Source organism: Eurosta solidaginis, chromosome 5 (genome assembly GCF_040869045.1).
Source record: "Eurosta solidaginis isolate ZX-2024a chromosome 5, ASM4086904v1, whole genome shotgun sequence".
NCBI lineage: Eukaryota > Metazoa > Arthropoda > Insecta > Diptera > Tephritidae > Eurosta > Eurosta solidaginis.
The window spans coordinates 35,992,691-36,017,708 of NC_090323.1; the positions used below are offsets into that span (position 1 = coordinate 35,992,691).

Sequence of the window (25,018 nt, forward strand, 5' to 3'; positions counted from 1 at the left end):
CCACCGGATGACGGCAAATGTTATATCGTCCAGTTTAAACGTTAAGCGCGTTACTACACTTTTTGAGAATACCGGTATTTATGTGTAAGCCCTCATCTTATAACTTTAAACGAGCAATTCTTGTATATTCGTATATTTGTATGTTTGTATAGCCGAACGATCTCGGGAACGGCTCAACCGATTTTAATGATATTTGGCACAGAGATAATGTATCACCTTCTAAGACTTTGTTGTTGTTGTTGTTGTTGTAGCAATGCTCGCCCCACCTAATAGCCGCGACCGATCACAAATTGTCATCAATATCCTCTAACGGGAGTCCAAGGAAACTTGCCGTTTCAACAGGGGTGGACCATAAGGAAAGGGGTGTTAGAGGCGTTGGTTCCACATTACAATTAAAGAGATGGTTGGTGTCATGTGGGGACACATTGCAAGCAGGGCATACATTTTGTATGTCGGGGTTGATTCTGGATAGGTAAGAGTTTAACCTGTTACAGTATCCAGAACGAAGTTGAGCAAGAGTGACACGCGTTTCCCTGGGGAGTATGCGTTCCTCTTCTGCGAGTTCTGGATATTTTTCTTCAAGTACTGGATTCACCGGGCAATTCCCGACATAAAGGTCCGACGCCTGTCTATGGAGTTCACCAAGGACCTGCTTGTGTTTTTCCGCTTCATACGGCTTGGTTCTCAGGTGCCGTATTTCCTCAAAATGCTTACGGAGATGACTCCTTAGGCCCCTAGGCGGTGCTGGTTCGTCAATCAGATGTCTGTTGGGATGCCCAGGTTTCTGGGTATTCAACAGAAACTGTTTGGTCAGCATCTCATTTCTCTCCCTGATGGGGAGTATTCTCGCCTCATTATGCAGATGGTGTTCTGGGGACATAAGAAGACAGCCCGTGGCGATTCTGAGAGCAGTATTTTGGCAGGCCTGTAGTTTCTTCCAGTGGGTGGTTTCTAGGCTTGGCGACCATATGGGTGACGCGTAGCACGTAATCGGCTGGCTAATTGCTTTGTATGTGGTCAAGAGCGTTTCTTTATCTTTTCCCCAGGTACTGCCAGCAAGGGATTTTAGGATTTTATTACGGCTCTGAATTCTTGGAACAATTGCGGTTGCGTGCGCACCAAAATGTAGATCCTGATCAAACGTCACACCCAGGATTTTGGGGTGTAGGACAGTCGGTAGCGTAGTGCCATCGACGTGGATGTTCAATATGGTCGACATTTGGGGCGTCCATGTTTTAAATAAGGTCGCGGAAGATTTAGTCGGTGACAATGCCAGGTTTCGCGAGGTGAAAAAACTGGAGAGATCAGGGAGATAGCCGTTTATTTTATTGCATAGCTCATCGATCTTTGGGCCTGGGCCTGTGGCCATTATTGTGCAGTCATCGGCGTAGGAAACGATTGTGACTCCTTCCGGTGGTGAAGGTAGCTTAGATATGTAGAAATTAAACAAAAGCGGGGATAGGACACCACCCTGTGGCACCCCTTGTTTAATTCTCCTTTGTTTAGATGTTTCGTTTCTGAATTGCACCGATGCCTGCCGACCACCCAGATAATTTGCGGTCCACCTTTTAAGACATGGGGGAAGGGTGGACCCTTCCAGGTCTTGCAGTAACGAGCCATGGTTGACCGTATCAAAAGCTTTTGATAGGTCTAACGCTACGAGTACTGTTCTATGGTGGGGATATTGATTCAAACCGCAATTTATCTGGGTGCTAATGACATTTAGCGCGGAGGTAGTGCTATGGAGTTTTCTGAAGCCATGCTGATGAGGGGCTAGTTGCAAATGTGCTTGGAAATAAGGGAGCAAAATGGCTTCAAGCGTCTTTGCCACTGGCGATAGGAGAGATATCGGACGATATGACTCACCTACGTTAGCTGGTTTCCCAGGCTTTAGTAGCGGGACCACCTTGGCCATTTTCCATTTCTCGGGTATGACAAAGGTGGAAAGAGACAGGTTGAAGACATGCGCTAAATATTTGAAACCCTCTTTCCCTAGGTTTTTAAGCATCGGCATGGCTATGCCGTCTGGGCCCACTGCTTTGGATGGTTTAGCGCGACCAATGGCGTCCTCAACCTCTCTAGCGGTGATGGTAATTGGTGACTCGCTGAGTTTGTGTTTATGTGCGTGTCTATTGGCTCTCCGTCTATCTTTGTCGACCGTAGGATGCATTATATATTGTCGGCAGAAAGCGCTCGCGCATTTTTTCGCATCCGACAGCACCTTATCGCCAAAGGCGATGGAAACATTGTCTTTGTGCTTAGTCGGATTCGATAGGGACTTTACGGTGGACCAAAGTTTACCTACACCGGTAGAGAGGTTACAACCTCTTAATTGCTCTTCCCATTTCGCCCGCTTGTGTTCGTCCACAAGCAATCTGATGCGTTGGTTTATATCCCTTATTTGGGGGTCGCCTGGATCAAGCTGTCTTATAAGGTCGCGTTCCCTCGCTAAGCTCGCGGCCTCCGCCGGGAAGTGGGGCCGGATTTCGGGAATTCTCCCGGCGGGAATGAAACGTGCCGAGGCGGATTCAATGACCTTACGGAAGGCACGCTCCCCTTGGCGGGCATCAGTCGGGATAGGGAGGGCAGCAAAGCTGCTGTCTGTTGCAGATTTATATTCTTCCCACTTTCCTTTTTTGAAGTTTATGAAAGTGCGTTTTTCGGTGACGATGAAGTCGGCGGTACGCTCGAACGAAATAAGTATGGGCAGGTGGTCGGATGCCAATGTTACCATCGGCTGCCAGTTGACGCAGTTTACGAGTTCTGCGCTCACGATTGAGATATCTGGCGAGCTATGACAGCTTCCTACCATACGTGTGGGGGCGTCTCCGTTTATTGTGCAGAACGTCGTTTCGTCTATTTGATCCGCCAACATCTCACCCCTACTGTCCGCCCGCAAGTTTGAATGCCATAGGTCGTGATGGGCATTGAAATCGCCTAAGATAATGCGATTGTTGCCAGTGAGTAAGGCCTCGATATTAGGGCGGTATCCACTGGGGCAACAGGTGACAGGAGGGATGCAGATGTTGATGATTTCTAGATTTGCATCGCCTGACCGGACAGATAGGCCTTGACGTTCTAAGACATTGTCACTGCGGTCGATGCCAGGATCAAATATATGATATTGCACAGAGTGGTGTATAATAAACGCGAGGCCGCCTCCATTTCCGCTCTCGCGGTCTTTCATGTGGACATTATAACCAGAGCAGGTCTGCAGTGCAGATCTTGCTGTGAGTTTAGTCTCTTGAATCGCAGCAATGCGGATGTTGTGCCGCTTCATGAAATCGACTATCTCCGTAATCTTCCCAGTTAGTCCATTACAGTTGAACTGCAGAATTCTGAAGTGCATGCGGGGTGACGCCGCCACTCTAGGGGTAAGTGAGGGGTGACTACGCCTAGGTTGTGGAAGGCCAGGACGCAATTGCTGTTGTGGCCTTGGGACTGGGCGCCCTTGGGCAAGCATTGGGGTACCCGGATGATTTGGGTTTGCGACCTGGCAACATGGCGCGATGAAACCCGTCGGGGGGTTGCCGTCGCGGAGACCAGAACATCTAGGAAAGTGGCACCACCCAAGGCAGGAGCTGCATTGAGCGGATGTCGCAAACCTATATATTCTGTGCTGGCAGACGGTGCAAACGGAGGCAGGGACTAAGAGTATGTTTCCCTGACCTGCACGATTGCTGCCAGAAAAGAGGGGGGGAGAAGAAGACGGGGGCAGGGGCTGATGCTCAGCATTGCAACCAGCTCTACTACGAAGGTAGTAGTTATGAGTGGTATCAGCTGTTTGAGTTGTTGGCGCCGTGGGGCGCGAGCAGCAGCGGGTACTTGTTGTGGCTTGCTGAGCAGCGAAGCTGCTGGAAGGTAGTGGGGATACCCTTAGGCGTAGACTACGGGACGCCCTTGGGCGTGAGCAGCAAGGAGCCACAAAAGATTTATAAAAGTTACGTGGACGTCGGGTTTTGGGATCAAGCCCAGAACAACCTGTCCGATGCAACCATCCCTTGCACGAGACACACTGAACAGAGTATGACCGTCCTAAAAAGATTCTTTTCTGGCAAATGCTGCAAAACCATTTCTCATGACCGGGGTCCGGTTCGATACCTTCCCGGAGTAAGAGAATATGTAGCAGTCCTGCTGCAAGGAGCTGCTGGGAGGTTGACAATTTGTGGGGGGACGAAACAAATTAAATGGGGTCACACTGAAATGACAGTCCTTGGTCGGGAAAAATCCCGAGTCGCTCCGGTACATAGAACTGACTGCCTTGGGAAGCGCTTCTAAGACTTTCTACCTAGGTTGTTGTTGTTGTTGTAGCAATGCTCGCCCCACCTAATAGCCGCGACCGATCACAAATTGTCATCAATATCCTCTAACGGGAGTCCAAGGAAACTTGCCGTTTCAACAGGGATGGACCATAAGGAAAGGGGTGTTAGAGGCGTTGGTTCCACATTACAATTAAAGAGATGGTTGGTGTCATGTGGGGACACATTGCAAGCAGGGCATACATTTTGTACGTCGGGGTTGATTCTGGATAGGTAAGAGTTTAACCTGTTACAGTATCCAGAACGAAGTTGAGCAAGAGTGACACGCGTTTCCCTGGGGAGTATGCGTTCCTCTTCTGCGAGTTCTGGATATTTTTCTTCAAGTACTGGATTCACCGGGCAATTCCCGACATAAAGGTCCGACGCCTGTCTATGGAGTTCACCAAGGACCTGCTTGTGTTTTTCCGCTTCATACGGCTGGGTTCTCAGGTGCCGTATTTCCTCAAAATGCTTACGGAGATGACTCCTTAGGCCCCTAGGCGGTGCTGGTTCGTCAATCAGACAATCAGATGTCTGTTGGGATGCCCAGGTTTCTGGGTATTCAACAGAAACTGTTTGGTCAGCATCTCATTTCTCTCCCTGATGGGGAGTATTCTCGCCTCATTATGCAGATGGTGTTCTGGGGACATAAGAAGACAGCCTGTGGCGATTCTGAGAGCAGTATTTTGGCAGGCCTGTAGTTTCTTCCAGTGGGTGGTTTTTAGGCTTGGCGACCATATGGGTGACGCGTAGCACGTAATCGGCTGGCTAATTGCTTTGTATGTGGTCAAGAGCGTTTCTTTATCTTTTCCCCAGGTACTGCCAGCAAGGGATTTGAGGATTTTATTACGGCTCTGAATTCTTGGAACAATTGCGGTTGCGTGCGCACCAAAATGTAGATCCTGATCAAACGTCACACCCAAGATTTTGGGGTGTAGGACAGTCGGTAGCGTAGTGCCATCGACGTGGATGTTCAATATGGTCGACATTTGGGGCGTCCATGTTGTAAATAAGGTCGCGGAAGATTTAGTCGGTGACAATGCCAGGTTTCGCGAGGCGAAAAAACTGGAGAGATCAGGGAGATAGCCGTTTATTTTATTGCATAGCTCATCGATCTTTGGGCCTGGGCCTGTGGCCATTATTGTGCAGTCATCGGCGTAGGAAACGATAGTAACTCCTTCCGGTGGCGAAGGTAGCTTAGATATGTAGAAATTAAACAAAAGCGGGGATAGGACACCACCCTGTGGCACCCCTTGTTTAATTCTCCTTTGTTTCTACCTAGGTGTTGCCACTCAGTATGTTCCACAAGGTTGCCACCTATTCGAAATTTAAAAAAATTGCATGAAATTTGCCGATATGGGTATCAAACGAAAAGTATTTCACTCCGCATTACAATAGGGACATTTTTGAGTAGGGTTGCCATTTAGGGTTGCCACCTATTCGAAAAAAATTGCATGAGATATGCCGATATGGGTATCAAACGAAAGGTACTTCACTCCGCATTATAATAGGGACATTTTTGCCATTTAGGGTTGCACCTATTCGAAATTAAAACAAAATTGTATGAGATATGCCGATATGGGTATCAAATGAAATGCATTTCACTCCGCATTACAATAGGGACATTTTTGAGTAGCGTTGCCATTTAGGGTTGGCGTAGTTAGACGACATAGTACTCTACCTACTCATATTCTATTAAAGATTTAAAGGTGAACAATAAAGTTAAAAATCTTCGTAAAAAAATCTTACACATGATTCGACTTAATTTTCTTAATTTCACACACGCTAATAAAATTTAAATGCAATATCAAGGTACCGTGGCAAATTCTAGGTAAATATATTTAAATGCATATTTTTGGCAAATATGAAATGAATAATTGCAATTTCTCACAGATTCTAAATAACTTAGTTCTCGATTTCACTAATTTTCATAACAATCCTTTATACTATAGGCTGGAATTACCCATTTCAAATTTTTCATTCCAGTTCATTTTGCGGTTAGTGTTTGATATGTTTTTGAAATCTATTTTTAAGGAAATAAAATATTGGTAAGTAAAAATATATAATATATGTCCATATAAAAAATAGAATTTGATTAATGAAGACATGTAGAAGAAAGTATGTTATGCGGCATACTCGAAGATTGCCGAGCAAAGCTGGGTCGCCCAGGTACTAAGGCATTAACAAAGACGAGGCGATAGTCAGTTTATCAAAAAATAGTTTCCGTCATGGTTTTACGCTCCTTCATTCACCTCATATCTACATGTATTCAAAATGTAAGTTGTTCAGTTATTTATCTTCGATTTCCCAACCCTTCCTTAATTGTAGATATGTGGTTAACGCAGAAACAGGGCGATATGCGGAAAAAAATATAATGAAACACTTTTGATTAAAGCATCTACTGGATATACATAAGTATATTTTTTAATGAGCGATAACATAAAAACAATATGATGAAACAAATTCGTATTATTCATATACCATAACAAACGCTTAAACAGAACATGCCTTAAGTTGCAAGAGAAGACCTTTTATTTCTTTTAAATCTTTGCATTCATTGCCAGCACCAGCAACAATTTTAGACATGACCTTTCGCCTTAATGCAATAGCCTCAACGCGTTTAGAAAGCTGTAATAAAAAACTTAAACTCGAAACAAATTTTGAAAAAGCTTATTTGAAGTTCATACCTCAAATGCGCGCTTTATAATTGGCTTAGGCATGCCCGCTAATTTAGCAGCATTGAAGCCATACGATTTTGGACATGCTCCAGACGTATATTTATATAAGAATGTAACCGTTTCCTGAGTTGGATCTTCATTATCCTCATTTTCGACCATACAGGCCTACAATAATAAATAAACAAAAAAAAAACTACAAATATCTATGTTTTACCGTAAACTTCAATACTTTACCATGTGACCTAATGTAATGCGTATATCCTTATGGAAATATTCGATGAGATTGTGATAATGTGTAGAGAAAAGTGTACGACACTTTAAATTTGCAAGATAGTCAACCACTGACGCAGCTATAGCAGTGCCATCGTAAGTAGCAGTTCCGCGACCTATTTATATATAATAATATACATACACATGGGAACCAATTCTAAAAACATTTTCTTCGCTTTACCCAATTCATCAAGCAATACGAGACTATTGACTGTTGCATGCTTCAAAATTAAAGACGTTTCATTTAGCTCTACCAAAAATGTGCTCTGTCCAGCCATGATATCATCCTGTGCGCCTAATCTTGTAAATATACGATCAACAACCGTGATGCGACAATGTTCGGCTGGAACATGTGCGCCCTTTAATTAAAAATAAATAAAAGTATAAATGTATGTAATAACTAAATAAGGAATGTTGCAACTTACAATTTGTGCCATAACTACAAGTAAACCAACTTGTCGCATTAGCGTACTCTTACCGCCCATATTAGGCCCAGTAAGAATAGAAAGCGGTGCAGGTGTTTCACCTGTTCCCAGTACAAGACCATTTGGTATGAAGTTGTCGGCCACAGCGCAGGGATGATAACCCTCAGCAATGTCAATAAATGGTTGTTGGTCAGCCGATTGCTCTTGCAATTCAGGCACGCATATAATTTGTTGTGCGCGTGCATATTCTGCCAATGACGCTAAGACATCCAGATTTGCTACACAATCAACGCATTGCTTCCAGAGCTCATAGTGATTATAGAATTTCTCAAATATACGTCTTGCCAAATCTTTTAATATAACATCACGTTCCAGCTCAGCATTTTGCATTTGCTTTACAAATGTCTATAATAAATATTTATTATCATTAAAGGATTTAATTGAATTGTTCCCGTAAATGTAGGCATATAAGCAAAATACAGAGAAATCAAGGGGTTGTGTGGCGCAATATATAGCTTCTCCAACCCAATTGTCAACCTCGCCTTCGAGCGGCGAATCCTGTTTCACTAACAGACGAGGCTCTGGCGACCCTAAGCTCATCATGGAACTTGGGGGTGGGGACGGAAGGACGGCCTCAAGGTTTAATGTGGCCATATAAATCGTTCCCGAGATGGTCGGGCTAGCACATTAATGGTGCTGTGTTACCGGAGCGTACCGGATCTGTATCCGGCAAAGGACCATCACATCGATAACACTCCCAAAGCCTTCGGGGAGTAACCTTATCGCAACAACAACAATAACAGACAAATCAGAACGTATAAGGGATTACCGATATTTTGATGTCTTTATTACGAATATCTGAATGAGCGACTCTCTCTAATCCAGACAGTCCAACTTCAATAACTTTTATGAATCAGGCACCGGCCATCGGACTTCAAAAAATCTTTGGCGCGCTTAACTTGAATAACAAAAAGATCTTGTCCAAACTAATGTTTTTTAGAAACTGTGTTTAACCCCAGCGGGTCAGGGGGTTAGAATATACCCGCGGTAGGTATGCCTGTCGTAAGAGGCGACTAAAATACCGGATTGGCCTGAAGGTTTAATGTTGCCATATAAATCGTTCCCGAGATGGTCGGGCCAGCACCTTAATGATGCTGTGTTACCGGAGCGTACCGGATCTGTAAACGGCAAAGGACCATCACATCGATCACTCCCTAAACCTTCGGGGAGCAACCGTATCGCTACAACAACAACAACACAACAACAGAAACTGTGTTTACGAAATTTTTAAAAACTCGTAGTTGGATTCAGCAAAACTAAGACTGGGCGTGTCATACATTTAAAAAAATATAGCTTGAATTCTGTATAAACAATGAACGGTTAGGTTTAATAATGACTTACGCGTGTTTCATTTGTTGAGAAGCGTCGAATGGGCTTATTACCTTTCCGTTGACCCTCTAGCTGATAAGCTTTGCCCGCTTTCCTTGCTGAGTATTCAGGCACCTCAAGTTGAAAACGATTTTTCTCGCCACCGGCTGTTATACGACAACCAAAGAATTTCTCTTGCTCAACAAGATATTCTTTGAATGTATTATTGATGCTATCAATTTTTGTGAGAACATCATCATAATCAGCGTCTACGCCTCGCTCTGGTGCAATGACTCCAGTTCTTGCACCCGCCTCATGATCGAATGCATTCTGTTAAAATGTAAGTAAAATCTTTATTGATTGGAAATAAAATGAAAATTATTATATAATTATAATCAAGAGTAAAGTTGTGATTAATGTAATTGCGATTTTTTAACATATTTAGGCCTGGTTTTTCTTTTAGATCGGACTTTGTTTTAATTTTTTCCATTTAAATTTATTTGCAATTTATCACTTCGCTTACTTCAAAGAATTCTAACTGTTCTGCCAATTTAGGAAAACCTCCAGCTGGCACCAATTGTGTCAAACGCTTCATAAGTGGCGTCTCAAAGCCACTAAATAGCTTTGGAATATCCATTAGCGCTTTAAATCCCTTTAATATAGCAATAAAGTTCAGTATTTTTTTCTTATTATATAACTTCTCTTCGAAGAGAATGGCACGGCCATCAGGGTGATCTTCTGAGATACGCTTATTACCGAACAAATGAATCTGCGCTAAATGTCTTTCAAAATCAGGCATCGGAGCCAAGAAAGCACGCAACTCCTGTAATTCTATAGTATGATTAATTAATTCCGTGATTGCTTGCTGACGCTCCACAATCACACCAAGCTCACAACTTGGTGAACATATCCAGTGATGAAGCAAACGTTTACCAAATTTTGTACAGCAGTTATCTAGTGTTGACTGCAGCGAGTACTCTTCACCAGTAATACGCAGATTAGCAAGTGTAGTGGCATCGATAACCATGTGCCGACGACGCGCTGCTGTTGTCTTCGCTGCTAATTGCTGTATTTTATCAGCATCAGGTGTTACATTCAACACATCTGCTGGTGTGTAAAGATGATAGCGTGCCATTGGTAGTATCTTTTCTTCAAGCTGACATCGTTGTAAATAAAGTATACATTGTCCTAACGCTTTCAATCCAAGCTTGCTATCATCACGTGGCGTTAAACCTAAATGATCAGATTCAGATTGCATCATACGCAATGTTAAGGGCCAATTATCAGCATGGCCTTTAGTATCGTCATCCGAAATGATAGCATAATACTTTTCCGCAAGATGTTTCAGAGTCTTTTCGGCGCTACATACTTTAGCACCAGTAGCGGGCAGAGGATCTTTTAGTATACCAGAGAGCATTGTACGAAATATTTCCTGTGTGCGTTCAGAAATTGAACCTCGTTCGAAGATAAGCTGAAAGTATGGAAAATTTAAAATAAACGACATATGATATAACAGCGTATATGACTTTGTATATAGATTTGCTTATTTTCTTTTTACCAAAACTGGCATGTGATGCGAGAGTAATGTTAAAAGACGTGAACCATTCTTGTCATCTTCAAATTCACCAATATAAAAATCGCCAATAGATGTATCAATATAGCTAATGCCATATTTACTGCAGCCGGTCTCATTCTTTAATTAAAATGAAGCATATTTTCAAACAATAATGATAAACAGAATAAAAACAGCAGTTTTTTTAATACCTTTTCAACCACGGCCAGCATATAATTGGGCTGATAGTGAGCTGTTATTTGGCATTGTGAACCAAATACTTGTGTTCCACGATTTGATATTTGACAAATCTCACGACGCACTACCTTATCAAACTTTGTAGGCTTCTTTGACTTACAACGTTCGCTCATCATTTCTGTGGTTTCCGTTTGCTCGACGCGGGCGACCTTCCAGATAGAAACAAAAGTACAGAATTTGTGACAGAAAGTTATCCAAGACTATTTTAGAAAAGTTTGGAACTTATACCATAAGCTTATTGTGACGTCATATGGCTAGAATAACTATTGACGAAGACGTGAAGAAGGCAGTCGGTTCTATGTACCGGAGCGACTCGGGATTTTTCCCGACCAAGGACTGTCATTTCAGTGTGACCCCATTTAATTTGTTTCGTCCCTCCCACAAATTGTCATCCTCCCAGCAGCTCCTTGCAGCAGGACTGCTACATATTCTCTTACTCCGGGAAGGTATCGAACCCAATCCGGGTCCGTCTCCTGACCCCGGCCCTGAGAAATGGTTTTGCTGCATTTGCCAGAAAAGAATCTTTTTAGGACGGTCATACTCTGTTCAGTGTGTCTCGTGCAAGGGATGGTTGCATCGGACAGGTTGTTCTGGGCTTGATCCCAAAACCCGACGTCCACGTAACTTTTATAAATCTTTTGTGGCTCCTTGCTGCTCACGCCCAAGGGCGTCCCGTAGTCTACGCCTAATCGCCCCTCCACGACCTTCCAGCAGCCTCGCTGCTCAGCAAGCCACAACAAGTACCCGCTGCTGCTCGCGCCCCACGGCGCCAACAACTCAAACAGCTGATACCACTCATAACTACTACCTTCGTAGTAGAGCTGATAGCAATGCTGAGCATCAGCCCCTGCCCCCGTCTTCTTCTCCCCCCCTCTTTTCTGGCAGCAATCGTGCAGGTCAGGGAAACAGACTCTTAGTCCCTACCTCCGTTTGCACCGTCTGCCAGCACAGAATATATAGGTTTGCGACATCCGCTCAATGCAGCTCCTGCCTTGGGTGGTGCCACTTTCCTAGATGTTCTGGTCTCCGCGACGGCAACCCCTCGACGAGTTTCATCGCGCCATGTTGCCAGGTCGCAAACCCAAATCATCCGGGTACCCCAATGCTTGCCCAAGGGCGCCCAGTCCCAAGGCTACAACAGCAATTGCGTCCTGGCCTTCCACAACCTAGGCGTAGTCACCCGTCACTTACCCCTAGAGTGGCGGCGTCACCCCTCATGCACTTCAGAATTCTGCAGTTAAGCTGTAATGGACTAACTGGGAAGATTACGGAGATAGTCGATTTCATGAAGCGGCACAACATCCGCATTGCTGCGATTCAAGAGACTAAACTCACAGCAAGATCTGCATTGCAGACCTGCTCTGGGTATAATGTCCACAGGAAGGACCGCGAGAGCGGAAATGGAGGCAGCCTCGCGTTTATTATACACCACTCTGTGCAATATCATATATTTGATCCTGGCATCGACCGCAGGGACAATGTCTTAGAACGTCAAGGCCTATCTGTCCGGTCAGGCGATGCAAATCTAGAAATCATCAACATCTACATCCCTCCTGTCACCTGTTGCCCCAGTGGATACCGCCCTAAAATCCAGGCCTTACTCACTGGCAACAATCGCATTATCTTAGGCGATTTCAATGCCCATCACGACCTATGGCATTCAAACTTGCGGGCGGACAGTAGGGGTGAGATGTTGGCGGATCAAATAGAAGAAACGACGTTCTGCACAATAAACGGAGACGCCCCCACACGTATGGTAGGAAGCTGTCATAGGTCGCCAGATATCTCAATCGTGAGCGCAGAACTCGTGAACTGCGTCAACTGGCAGCCGATGGTAACATTGGCATCCGACCACCTGCCCATACTTATTTCGGTCGAGCGTACCGCCGACTTCCTCGTCACCGAAAAACGCACTTTCATAAACTTCAAAAAAGGAAAGTGGGAAGAATATAAATCTGCAACAGATAGCAGCTTTGCTGCCCTCCCTATCCCGACTGATGCCCGCCAAGGGGAGCGTGCCTTCCGTAAGGTCATTGAATCCGCCTCGGCACATTTCATTCCCGCCGGGAGAATTCCCGAAATCCGGCCCCACTTCCCGGCGGAGGCCGCGAGCTTAGCGAGGGAACGCGACCTTATAAGACAGCTTGATCCAGGCGACCCCCAAATAAGGGATATAAACCAACGCATCAGATTGCTTGTGGACGAACACAAGCGGGCGAAATGGGAAGAGCACCCAAGAGGTTGTAACCTCTCTACCGGTGTAGGTAAACTTTGGTCCACCGTAAAGTCACTATCGAATCCGACTAAGCACAAAGACAAAGTTTCCATCGCCTTTGGCGATAAGGTGCTGTCGGATGCGGAAAAATGCGCGAGCGCTTTCTGCCGACAATATATAATGCATCCTACGGTCGACAAAGATAGACGGAGAGCCAATAGACACGCACATAAACACAAATTCAGCGCGTCACCAATCACCATCACCGCTAGAGAGGTTGAGGACGCCATTGGTCGCGCTAAACCATCCAAAGCAGTGGGCCCAGACGGCATAGCCATACCGATGCTTAAAAACCTAGGGAAAGAGGGTTTCAAATATTTAGCGCATGTCTTCAACCTGTCTCTCTCCACCTTTGCCATACCCGAGAAATGGAAAATGGCCAAGGTGGTCCCGCTACTAAAGCCTGGGAAACCCGCTAACGTAGGTGAGTCATATCGTCCGATATCTCTCCTATCGCCAGTGGCAAAGACGCTTGAAGCCATTTTGCTCCCTTATTCCCAAGCACATTTGCAGCTAGCCCCTCATCAGCATGGCTTCAGAAAACTCTATAGCACTACCTCCGCGCTAAATCTCATTGGCACCCAGATAAATTGCGGTTTGAATCAATACCCCCACCATAGAACAGTACTCGTAGCGCTAGACCTATCAAAAGCCTTTGATACGGTCAACCATGGCTCATTACTCGAATTACAGATGCAAGTGCATCTAAAATTGATTTATTATATTCAAATTCAGATGAAATACAGTGCAATAATTTGCCTGCATACAAAATTTCAGATCACGAAACAATAATGTTCAATATTAAAACGTCTAAATCATACCAGATGAGAATGACCAAGAAAATCACAGCTTGGGATAAATATAATAGTGAAATCTTAATAAGCATCCTGAGATCATGTAACTTCAACATAAATGAAAACCTACTAATTGATGAGAAAGTCGAATTAGTGAACAACATAATAATGCAAGCTATGGAAAGTTTAACGTATGAAAAAGAAGTTCATATCAAGCTTATGAATAAATGGTACGACAGAGAACTGGCGCAAATGAATAAATGCAAATATAATAATTATAAGCTTGCGATACAAACAGGTGATTGGAACGAATATAAAAATATAAATCGTATCTACAAAAAGCTAGTAAAAATAAAGAAAGTTAAATATATGGAAAATAAAGTCGAAATGAATGAAAATAACGCCAGAGAAATGTGGAAACATCTTAAGCAAGCGGTTTGCTTAACGAGAGATAACGAAGGGATTAAAAAGGCGATAATAGATGGTATGATGGTAGAAAATGAAACTGAGCTGGCAAATGGTCTAAATAGGTTCTTTATAAATAGCGTAATAGAAATTAATAACATCATAGAACCTTGCCGTATAGCACTAAGTGATGTACAAGTCAATTCTAGATTAAAGTTTGCCAAAATAACAACAGATGAAGTTATTAATATTCTGAAAGAGTTCAAATATAAAATAGGCGGCAGAAAACTTATATCTGATGGAGTACTTAAAGACTGTATATCGTATACAGGATATTTCTACGCACAAATAATCAATAACAGCCTAGAAGAGGGTCTTGTACCAGAAAAGTGGAAAACGTCAACGGTGATACCAGTGGAAAAAGTTAAAAAGACAGTAAAACCTGAAGAACTTAGACCCATAAACACCCTGCCTAGTGATTGTAAAATACTTGAAGCTTATGTTAAGAACCAGTTAACGAAATACCTTGAAGATAATAATATACTAGCCCACCAGCAGTCAGGCTTTAGAAAGAAACATTCATGTGAGACAGCTCTTAATTTGGTGATACATGACTGGAAAGAAGAGTTAAATAAAAAAAAAGTGGTTGTTTCAGTCTTCCTAGACCTCAAACGAGCTTTTGAAACAGTGGATAGGGAGATCTTAATCAAAAAAATGGAACGTATTGGTATAACTGGTATAGAACTTGACTGGTTTCGCAGCTATTTGAAGCAGAGGAGACAGAAAACGGTTATAAATACCGTGATGTCTGATGAATTGGAAGTACCCATAGGGTTACCACAAGGCTCAGTTTTGGCACCGATACTGTTCTTAATTTATATTAATGATATAGTTAACGCTATTGAAGGTTGTGAAATTAAACTATTCGCTGATGATGCATTAATAATGATTAGTGAGAATAATATTAATTCTGCACTTTCTAAAATACAACATGAACTGAATAACCTGTATAAATGGTTGTGCGGAAATAGACTGAAACTTAATATAAATAAAACGAAATTTATGATAATAACAAGGAGGAACGTTAATGAGGATATAATTGGTTTAAAAATAAATGATGAAAGCATACAAAAAGTTGACAGTATAAAATATTTGGGAATTATACTTGATAACAAACTCAAGTTTGAAGAACATATAAACTACACAGTCCAGAAAGTTGCGAAAAAAATTGGGGTTATGCAGAGAACATCCAAATATATTCAAAAAAAGTACAAAATAATTATATATAAGTCCATTATAGAACCGCACTTTGTAAACTGCCCATCTATTCTATTCATTGTGTCAGACAAAGAAATAGATAAACTTCAAAAGATGCAAAACAGATGTATGAGATTTATTCTTAAAAAACCTAGAGATACTCGTACGGCTGATATGCTGAGAAGTTTGAACTGGTTAAGTGTAAAGCAAAAGATTTTTTTTCACGCTATGAAGTTTATATTTAATATTAAAAGTGAAAATGTACCTGAATATCTAAGTAAAAACGTAGTATTAGTTAAGCAAACACATAACATTAATACAAGAAATAAACACAATTTCAAACTGCCTTTATTCAGAACTGAAATAGATCAGCAAAATATTTTTTATAAAGGTCTAAAAAGTTTCAATGAACTGCCTCTAGATATAAAAAGTTGTAATGAAATCGGGGCTTTTAAAGCAAAACTTTATGAATATTGTAAAACCTTAGCAATAAGATAGTAAATTGTAATATAATTTAATTTATGAATTAGGCTTTGTTGCCGTAATAAATAAATGAAATGAAATGAAATGAAATGAAATTACTGCAAGACCTGGAAGGGTCTACCCTTCCCCCATGTCTTAAAAGGTGGACCGCAAATTATCTGGGTGGTCGGCAGGCATCGGTGCAATTCAGAAACGAAACATCAAAACCAAGGAGAATTAAACAAGGGGCCACAGGGTGGTGTCCTATCCCCACGTTTGTTTAATTTCTACATATCTAAGCTACCTTCCACACCGGAAGGAGTCACAATCGTTTCCTACGCCGATGACTGCACAATAATGGCCACAGGCCCAGGCCCAGAGATCGATGAGCTATGCAATAAAATAAACGGTTATCTCCCTGATCTCTCCAGTTTTTTCGCCTCGCGAAACCTGGCATTGTCACCGACTAAATCTTCCGCGACCTTATTTACAACATGGACGCCCCAAATGTCGACCATATTGAACATCCACGTCGATGGCACTACGCTACCGACTGTCCTACACCCCAAAATCTTGGGTGTGACGTTTGATCAGGATCTGCATTTTGGTGCGCACGCAACCGCAATTGTTCCGAGAATTCAGAGCCGTAATAAAATCCTCCAATCCCTTGCTGGCAGTACCTGGGGAAAAGATAAAGAAACGCTCATGACCACATACAAAGCAATTAGCCAGCCGATTACGTGCTACGCGTCACCCATATGGTCGCCAAGCCTAAAAACTACCCACTGGAAGAAACTAGAGGCCTGCCAAAATACTGCTCTCAGAATCGCCACGGGCTGTCTTCTTATGTCCCCAGAACACCATCTGCATAATGAGGCGAGAATACTCCCCATCAGGGAGAGAAATGAGATGCTGACCAAACAGTTTCTGTTGAATACCCAGAAACCTGGGCATCCCAACAGACATCTGATTGACGAACCAGCACCGCCTAGGGGCCTAAGGAGTCATCTCCGTAAGCATTTTGAGGAAATACGGCACCTTAGAACCCAGCCGTATGAAGCGAAAAAACACAAGCAGGTCCTTGGTGAACTCCATAGACAGGCGTCGGACCTTTATGTCGGGAATTGCCCGGTGAATCCAGTACTTGAAGAATAATATCCAGAACTCGCGGAAGAGGAACGCATACTCCCCAGGGAAACGCGTGTCACTCTTGCTCAACTTCGTTCTGGATACTGTAACAGGTTAAACTCTTACCTATCCAGAATCAACCCCGACATACAAAATGTATGCCCCGCTTGCAATGTGTCCACACATGACACCAACCATCTCTTCAATTGTAATGTGGAACCAACGCCTCTAACACCCCTTTCCTTATGGTCCACCCCTGTTGAAACGGCAAGTTTCCTTGGACTCCCGTTAGAGGATATTGATGACAATTTGTGATCGGTCGCGGCTATTAGGTGGGGCGAGCATTGCTACAACAACAACAACAACGTGAAGAAGTGCGGTATGTCCCCACATGGCAATTGACGGTAATGTGGAATCAACGCCTCCAACAGAAACTTATTTTTGGTACAACACTGTTGCAACTACTACATTGCCTGAACTTCCCTTAGAGGAGTTTGTTGACAGGGGGAGTGACTGGACAAAGAGGCAAAGGACATGACATACATTATGTGTCGGGATTGATTATGGATAGGTTAAGAGTTTTTACGTGTTACAGTATCTAGATCAAAGTTGAGCTAGAGTAACGCTCCTAGAAGAGCGACACGTCTGTATTTTCTTCTAGTGAGTGACCAGAGGTAACAATTCCCACTGCATTTGGTTACTTTATGGCGGCACAATGAACTAATAACCATTCTGGCCAGATTTTACACATATTTAATTGCAATTATTTTATTATTACCTTATAACCACGATCAATTAATATGGTTGACATCTTATCGAAACTCACTTCCGGTGAACCGGCGTGCGCGAATTCCCCACGCATATAAACGAATCCCAACTCATTTACAGCAATTTCGGCGTCCATATGATATAGTTCATAAAATTTGCCAACTTTGAAAAAAAGCACACAATCAAAATTATCCCTCTTTAACACCCACCATTGTCGTACACCCTTTAAAGGAAAAATGTTTATAGTTTGTTAAAAGAAATTAAGAAATTTATCAATATACAAACAAACCGGAGATAACGAATCCAAATACTTCTCTGGCACATACAATGTAGTGGGATCGTAGTCTGGATGTTCAGGGCGTCTGCCTTGTTTATCTTTTATCTTCTGTGGTTGCAAAAAGTCTAACTTCTGATGTGGCCATACTACTGGCTCATCCAATGTAGAGCTGCTGCATACAATTTGTTCATATTTAGCATCATTTTTAGCAGTAGTTTTATCATCTGTTATAGTGGCTGAAGCTTGTAATGCTGACAATTTTTCCATGAAACTGCATTTTTCGAGCTTTGCTTTCTTTTGCCTTGGTTCATCATGTTGCTGTTTGAGTTAAAAAAAAAACAAATAGATATGTCTGCCATAAATATTACCCAACGAAGTCCTACCTTTTTAAATTTTTCCTGTATATTTGACGCTTTCTGATCGTCACCACTATCTCCATTGTCACTATCCTTTTTACAGGGCTTGTAGTCATCCTCACCACCACCTCGTTTCTTATTTGATTTTAGTGTTGTTTCAGACTCTTCATCATCAGACATTATTATGCGGTGCCTCTTTTTTTGCGTACGTTTAATTGTCATGCACTCATCATCTTCGTCCCCATCAGTAACATCCATTTTCTCACTTTTAACCTGCATCAGTTCTGCATCAATTTTACGCTTAGCTGCCGGTCCCTCATCAAAATGACTATGTCCATTCTTCGAATTTTCCTTTTCACAATCCTTTGTTGCAGACTTTTTGGTTTCATCCTCAGTGGGAGTGTTGGGCAATTTCTTCTTTTCCAAAGTAGCTGGGGAACGTGAAAAATACTTCAATAATGAATTATTAGGCGTGCCACCACCACCACTTTTATTTAACTTTTTGGACATTTTCTGCGAATTTTATTGTAATTTATGCGGAAAAATTAAATCTTTTGCTCATTGTATACAATACTTATCCACAATGCTTTTGCTATGACGTTTTTTTTCAACTGGGGTACATCGCCGGTGTGATTGGGCGCGCATTTTAATGTCATTTGAATTTCGGACTACAGTAATACCTTCAAAAATGGTCTACGCCGTCGTTTTTTGACGCATTTGAAATTGGAAATATTGCGATTGCAAACATAGCACGGTTGCCTCTTTTCTTCCATTTGAACCAAAAATTGTCCCTTCCAACTCCATTTGGTCCGCTGACCCCTTTTTCATATTTTGGTCCTTTTTAGGCAGTAGCCACGATTTTAGTACTTTTCTTCCTTTTTCACTGAGGTTAAAATTCACAACTCTACCCACAACATTTGGCACACTTTCATTAACCCACATTTAATTTTTAATTTACTTATGTAGGTATATGGAAATCTTACCAAAAAAATTGCTCGGTCAATAAAATATAGGAAACATTTTTGGCGAGGCATCTGGAAAATATCTACAATAATACCTGTAGAAAAAGTTAAAAATACAGTGAAGCGGAAGAGCTACGTCCAATCAATACGTTACCTGCAGATGAAAAAATAGTGGAAACAGTGGTTAAAAATCAACTAGTAGCCTACTTAGAAAAACACGATGTAATTATACCTGAGCAATCTGGGTTTAGGAAAAGTCATTCTTGTGAAACGGCACTGAATATGGTAATTGCAGAATGGAAAGAGGATATAAGTGACAAACAAGTTGTGTTATCGGTCTTCCTATACTTAAAACGGGCTTTCGAAACAATAGATAGGGATATTCTGTTGGATGTCATGTTTAAAATTTGTATAAGAGGAATATAGTTGGAATGGTTTCGAAGTTACGTGAGCAACAGGAAGCAAAGAACGATAACTGGAAATTCAATTTCATCGGTTGTTGATGTAAACATTGGCCTACGGCAAGGCTCAGTACTGGCACCAATATTGTTTACAATATACATTAACGATATTAAATCATGTTTAAAACATTGCGTAATTCGTCTATTTGCGGGTGATGCACTGATTACCATCAGTGAAAGAAATGCGGATTGTGCAATGTCAAAGATGCAAGAGGATTTGGAAACTTTATACAAATGGCTGTGCCTAAGAAAGTTGTAAGTAAATGTGGATAAAACCAAGTTTATGGTATTTTCGAAAAACTTAAGTACCATTGTTGTCGATTATCCAAGCAAGGTTGTCTTAAAAATAAGGAACAGTGAAATTCAAAGAGTCGACAAAATGAAGTATTTAGGAGTCTTGATTGATATGAACCTGAACTTTGGAGAACTTATAAGTAATTTAGAAGCTAAAATTGCAAAGAAAGTAGGCTTCATGTACCGAACATGTAAATATATTAACCAACGTCATAAAATATTAGTATACAGATCCATCATTGAACCCATTTTATCTACTGTTCTACAATTCTACTATTATCAAATGATACACAGATAAAAAAAATTCAAATACAGCAAAACAAGGCAATGCGATTAATTTGAAAATGTTCGAATAGAACACCTATAAATTGGCTTAGTATAAAACAGTCCATAAGTTACTTTACATTGAAATTTATTCATCATGTGCAATTAGGAATACTTCCGAAGTATCTGGGCAACAAAATACATTTTAATCATGAGATTCACAACTATGAAACTAGAAGTAGTAAAAATATAAGACCGCCCAGGGTAAGAACTGAGTTCGCTAAAAAGACTTTAGAATATATAAGTTATAAAATGTGTAATGAGTTACCAAATGAGATAAAAGGCTGTGAAAATATTAATAAGTTTAAAGAAAAATTATTTTTATTCTGTAAATCATTAAATTTGTAATGAACTTTTGTTTATTAATTTAAACTAGGTCTTAAAGACCGTGAATAAATAAACACAAAAAAATAATGAAAATAAGAAAAGTGATGGATCTAAGGGCAAACACATTACACGGACTTATCAGAAAAAATTCTTCTTTTTCGGCTCTAAGAAATCTGGTAGGGCTTTCCACTGATGGAGCCATTACGATGGCAGTCGAGTTAAAATTTGAATTGAAAACTAAGTAAAACAATGAAACTAATTGGTTTTATGTTTGGTAGTACATTCAAAATTTTTTACAAAGAAATGCTATGTTAAAATTGCAGGAGTATTGTTTTATTATTTTAACTGTAAGTAAGTTAGGAATAGTTCTTGAAAGCGGTAACTTTAGAAATGAATAAGGAATCGCGATTGAACAAATTTACTTTTATATTCTGATTTTGAAGCATTTTGAAGCAAATGTAAAAAATATTTGTTTTCGAATGAAGTGTTTTGTGTTTTATTCTCGTAGGTACAGAACCCCATAAACTTCAATAACAACGCTGCAAACTAATTTCTAGTACCTACTGAAATGGAAACAAGTTCCGTTATTGCACAGTTGAAACTTTTAAGGCGTTTGATTTTTAATCTGAGCCTGGGTCTAAATTCAGTAAATGTGATTTTTTCAAAAACTACACTTACTAAAAAAAAAGTAAGCATCATTTATGACAGGCATGCTTAACCAACGAAACGATATCATTTCGTTACGATAATCAACGTTAATAAACGAAACGAAGTCATTTCGTTTCGTTTATTAACGTTAAGATCGTCAAATTAACGAAATGATTTCGTTTCGTTTTCTGCCATATCAAAACGAAATCAAATCGTTTATGTTGATTATTAATTTCAAACTATGCTGGCAAAGCTGATTGATGGCGGAGTCATTAAAGGTGAAAGCATTATCCAAGCTGATTGCAACTTTTCTCATGAATTTTGACAGTACGAACATTTCTCAGAGTATTTTTGACATTACCACCAACGAATTATATAAACAAATTACATGGAGTTTGTGTGTGTATGTCCGGTCGCTGTTACCTCCTTACGGCTTCACCGTGGCTATAGCATTGCCAGCACAATTCAAACATAAAGTATCACGTTTTTGTTAACGTTTTTAACGTTAACGAAAGCTTTTCGTTTCGGTTAAAAACAAGAAACAATTTATCTTGATAATTTCTTTATCGATAATATTTCGAAGTGTTTCAACGGAAACGGTGGAAATTTTTTGATAAACGATTAGCTTAACGTTAAGGTGCATCCCTGATTTATGATTTAATGGATTTGTTCATAGTTCGGCTACACAAAAACGCAAATTTTTGAGATTTTTCTTACTAAAACCTAACTACGCTATACATTTTATTTCTTTTCAATTAACAACATAATGCGGGAGGCATAATGAAGGCATAGACTTATAGACTTATCCTAGAAATTTGAAAATATAATACCTAAAAGTAGTGTTTTTGCTTGTGTAATTTGAATTATGTCTCCTATTCGCTAAGTTTATTAAAATTTTGTATAGGAAACCATGGAAATATCCTGAAATTTTATATTTAACAACGACTACGACACTTTTGTGAATTGCTTGTATGACAATCAAATAAAACAAAGTGTTTAAGCCGCCTCCAATAAGATCCAGACGGCGGCGAAATTCTTATGCGCAGTTACGCGGCGAGTGGAAAAGCGCAAATTCACAAGCACTGCCATCGTCAGCAACGATCCTTTTTTCAACGAGTTAGTCAAGTACTATCACTCGGCAAGCGTGGACGCGATCCTTTTGGGTATTTATTTAAAATACGCAAACATATTAATACTTTGAATTTGAATTTTTAAAGTCAAGTTTTTAACGAGTTAATTACTTAGTTATTAAATTATAAATAAAGTGAATTTGAAAATTATTAAATTATAAATAAAGTGAATTTATAACGTTTTTAAAGAAAAACTGTTGACCCTTTTAATTGGAAGTGTTAAGTGTAGCGAAGAAAGACCACACAGTTGTCCATGGTCCTTCGCAGCCAGCTTTGGCCCGCCCCTAAAAAATTTAATTAAGATTAAATTATAAAAATCGAATTTTCGTTCGTTTGGAAAATAAATAAAAAATTTTTAAAACAAAACATACAAAAGTGGAGACACAGTGAATAAAAACTGAGGAGTGAAGGAAGTGCTGGAAAACGAAAAATATTTACATAAATATAAACAAAAAAATTTTTGGAAAAAAAGTGCATAACCCAATCCACCCAAAACAGAAAATTGAGCAAAAAAAAAAAAACAAATAAAAATATTGAGAAAAAGCTCAGACCAGAAAAAAAAAGTAAAAAAAAATTCTAAGTGGATCAGTGCAGTGGGTGCATACATAAACACACGTTTTATACAAAAGTACACAAAATTTTGTACTTTCAAAGTACAGTGCAAAAGAAAACACAAAAAGTACGATTTTGTGAAATACATACTTTTTAAAAAAAAAGAAATATATAAAACTGTTAAAATCAAAAAAAACGTTTTTTGAGTTGGAAAGTGCTTGGTTAAAAGCAACTAAAATATATACATATGTACATATAAATATATACATATGCCCGAATATTTAAAAGGATTTTAAAGAGTTGAATACAAAAAGGAAAAGAAATTTTTTTTTGAAAATTTTGAGAAAAAACAAAAAACAATCAAAAAATTATCGAAATCATCTTTACGCACCAGCGAAGCAGCAGCAACATCAGCCAGCTAAAATCATCGCCAAGCGAGCAACGATAAGCAGGCCAGGCAACACAACAACATACATAAATAAGGAGCAACAGAAAACAGGAATCGGTGAGTAGGCAGTTTTTTATTTTTCATAAAAAACAGAAAGTAATACAACTTTTTTCCACAAAATTTATATTATTTTTGTAAACTGCAAAATCATATATATATATCCACATACACATATATATGAATATTGCGGAAATTTTCTTACCGTTGGTTTTACTGCAACCTTTTTGCAACCAAAAATTGGTAGAAAATATTCCGCTATACCAATAGGCCAAATCCGCCAATTATATATATGTATATATATATATGTATACATATTTCTAGTGGTATTTAACCAACAAAAAATTGCAGTTTACTTGCCTACTCAAACCCACTGTGCAAGAACAACATCAGCACAAATTTCTTCTACAGCTGAGTTTACCCCGTTGTTCGCACAGAGCGTTGAACTTGGCGATACAGTTCAACTTCCAATTCATTTTTCTGCTTCGCAGCGTATATAAAAATCATAATATTCATACGTACATACTTACATATATGTACAAATAATTTCAAGTTGCTTTTCCAACATTCCTATTTCTCCACTCTGTGAACATCATACGTGTACTCACAGGTTCAAGCCGCTCTTCCAGCGACATTCTCACAGCACGTATAGCTACATTAGCTGATCAAATTTCTCAACCTCTCTCATATTTGCAAGTTTTTCATCTTTCTTTGCTGCACTCTCCCAACAGTGCAATCAAGCGCAGCCAGCTTCACAAAAGAAACGCGACATTAAAGCGACGAAGAAGCGAATCAAAACAAACTCTTCTGTTTGTAAACATAAACGGAGAAGCTCCTTTATTCACGTGCATACGTTCGCACAAACAAACATATATACATACGTTTGTATATTGCGCATGTACATTTGTACTTATTCTGTCGTACAAAACTAAGTTTGAGATATTTTCGTCCCTATAGGAACACAGTGAATAAAAACTGAGGAGTGAAGGAAGTGCTGGAAAACGAAAAATATTTACATAAATATAAACAAAAAAATTTTTGGAAAAAAAGTGCATAACTCAATCCACCCAAAACAGAAAATTGAGCAAAAAAAAAAAACAAATAAAAATATTGAGAAAAAGCTCAGACCAGAAAAAAAAAGTAAAAAAAAATTCTAAGTGGATCAGTGCAGTGGGTGCATACATAAACACACGTTTTATACAAAAGTACACAAAATTTTGTACTTTCAAAGTACAGTGCAAAAGAAAACACAAAAAGTACGATTTTGTGAAATACACACTTTTTAAAAAAAAAAGAAATATATA

At 40.2% G+C, this 25,018-nt stretch overlaps 1 protein-coding gene across 1 annotated transcript; it reads right to left on the minus strand.

The window, feature by feature from the left end:
• Positions 1-6,681: 6,681 nt before the first annotated feature.
• Positions 6,682-19,530, minus strand: Msh6 (DNA mismatch repair protein Msh6). The gene is made up of 12 exons (XM_067786663.1): positions 18,599-19,530; positions 18,228-18,533; positions 17,949-18,161; positions 10,804-10,998; positions 10,598-10,732; positions 9,563-10,510; positions 9,073-9,369; positions 7,672-8,076; positions 7,428-7,605; positions 7,211-7,362; positions 6,986-7,141; positions 6,682-6,926 (listed from the first exon to the last, which is right to left on the minus strand). The coding sequence occupies exons 1-12, from the start codon at positions 19,079-19,081 to the stop codon at positions 6,792-6,794; spliced, it is 3,603 nt and encodes a 1,200-aa protein (XP_067642764.1). The 5' UTR covers positions 19,082-19,530; the 3' UTR covers positions 6,682-6,791.
• Between the last annotated feature and the right edge of the window lie 5,488 nt (positions 19,531-25,018).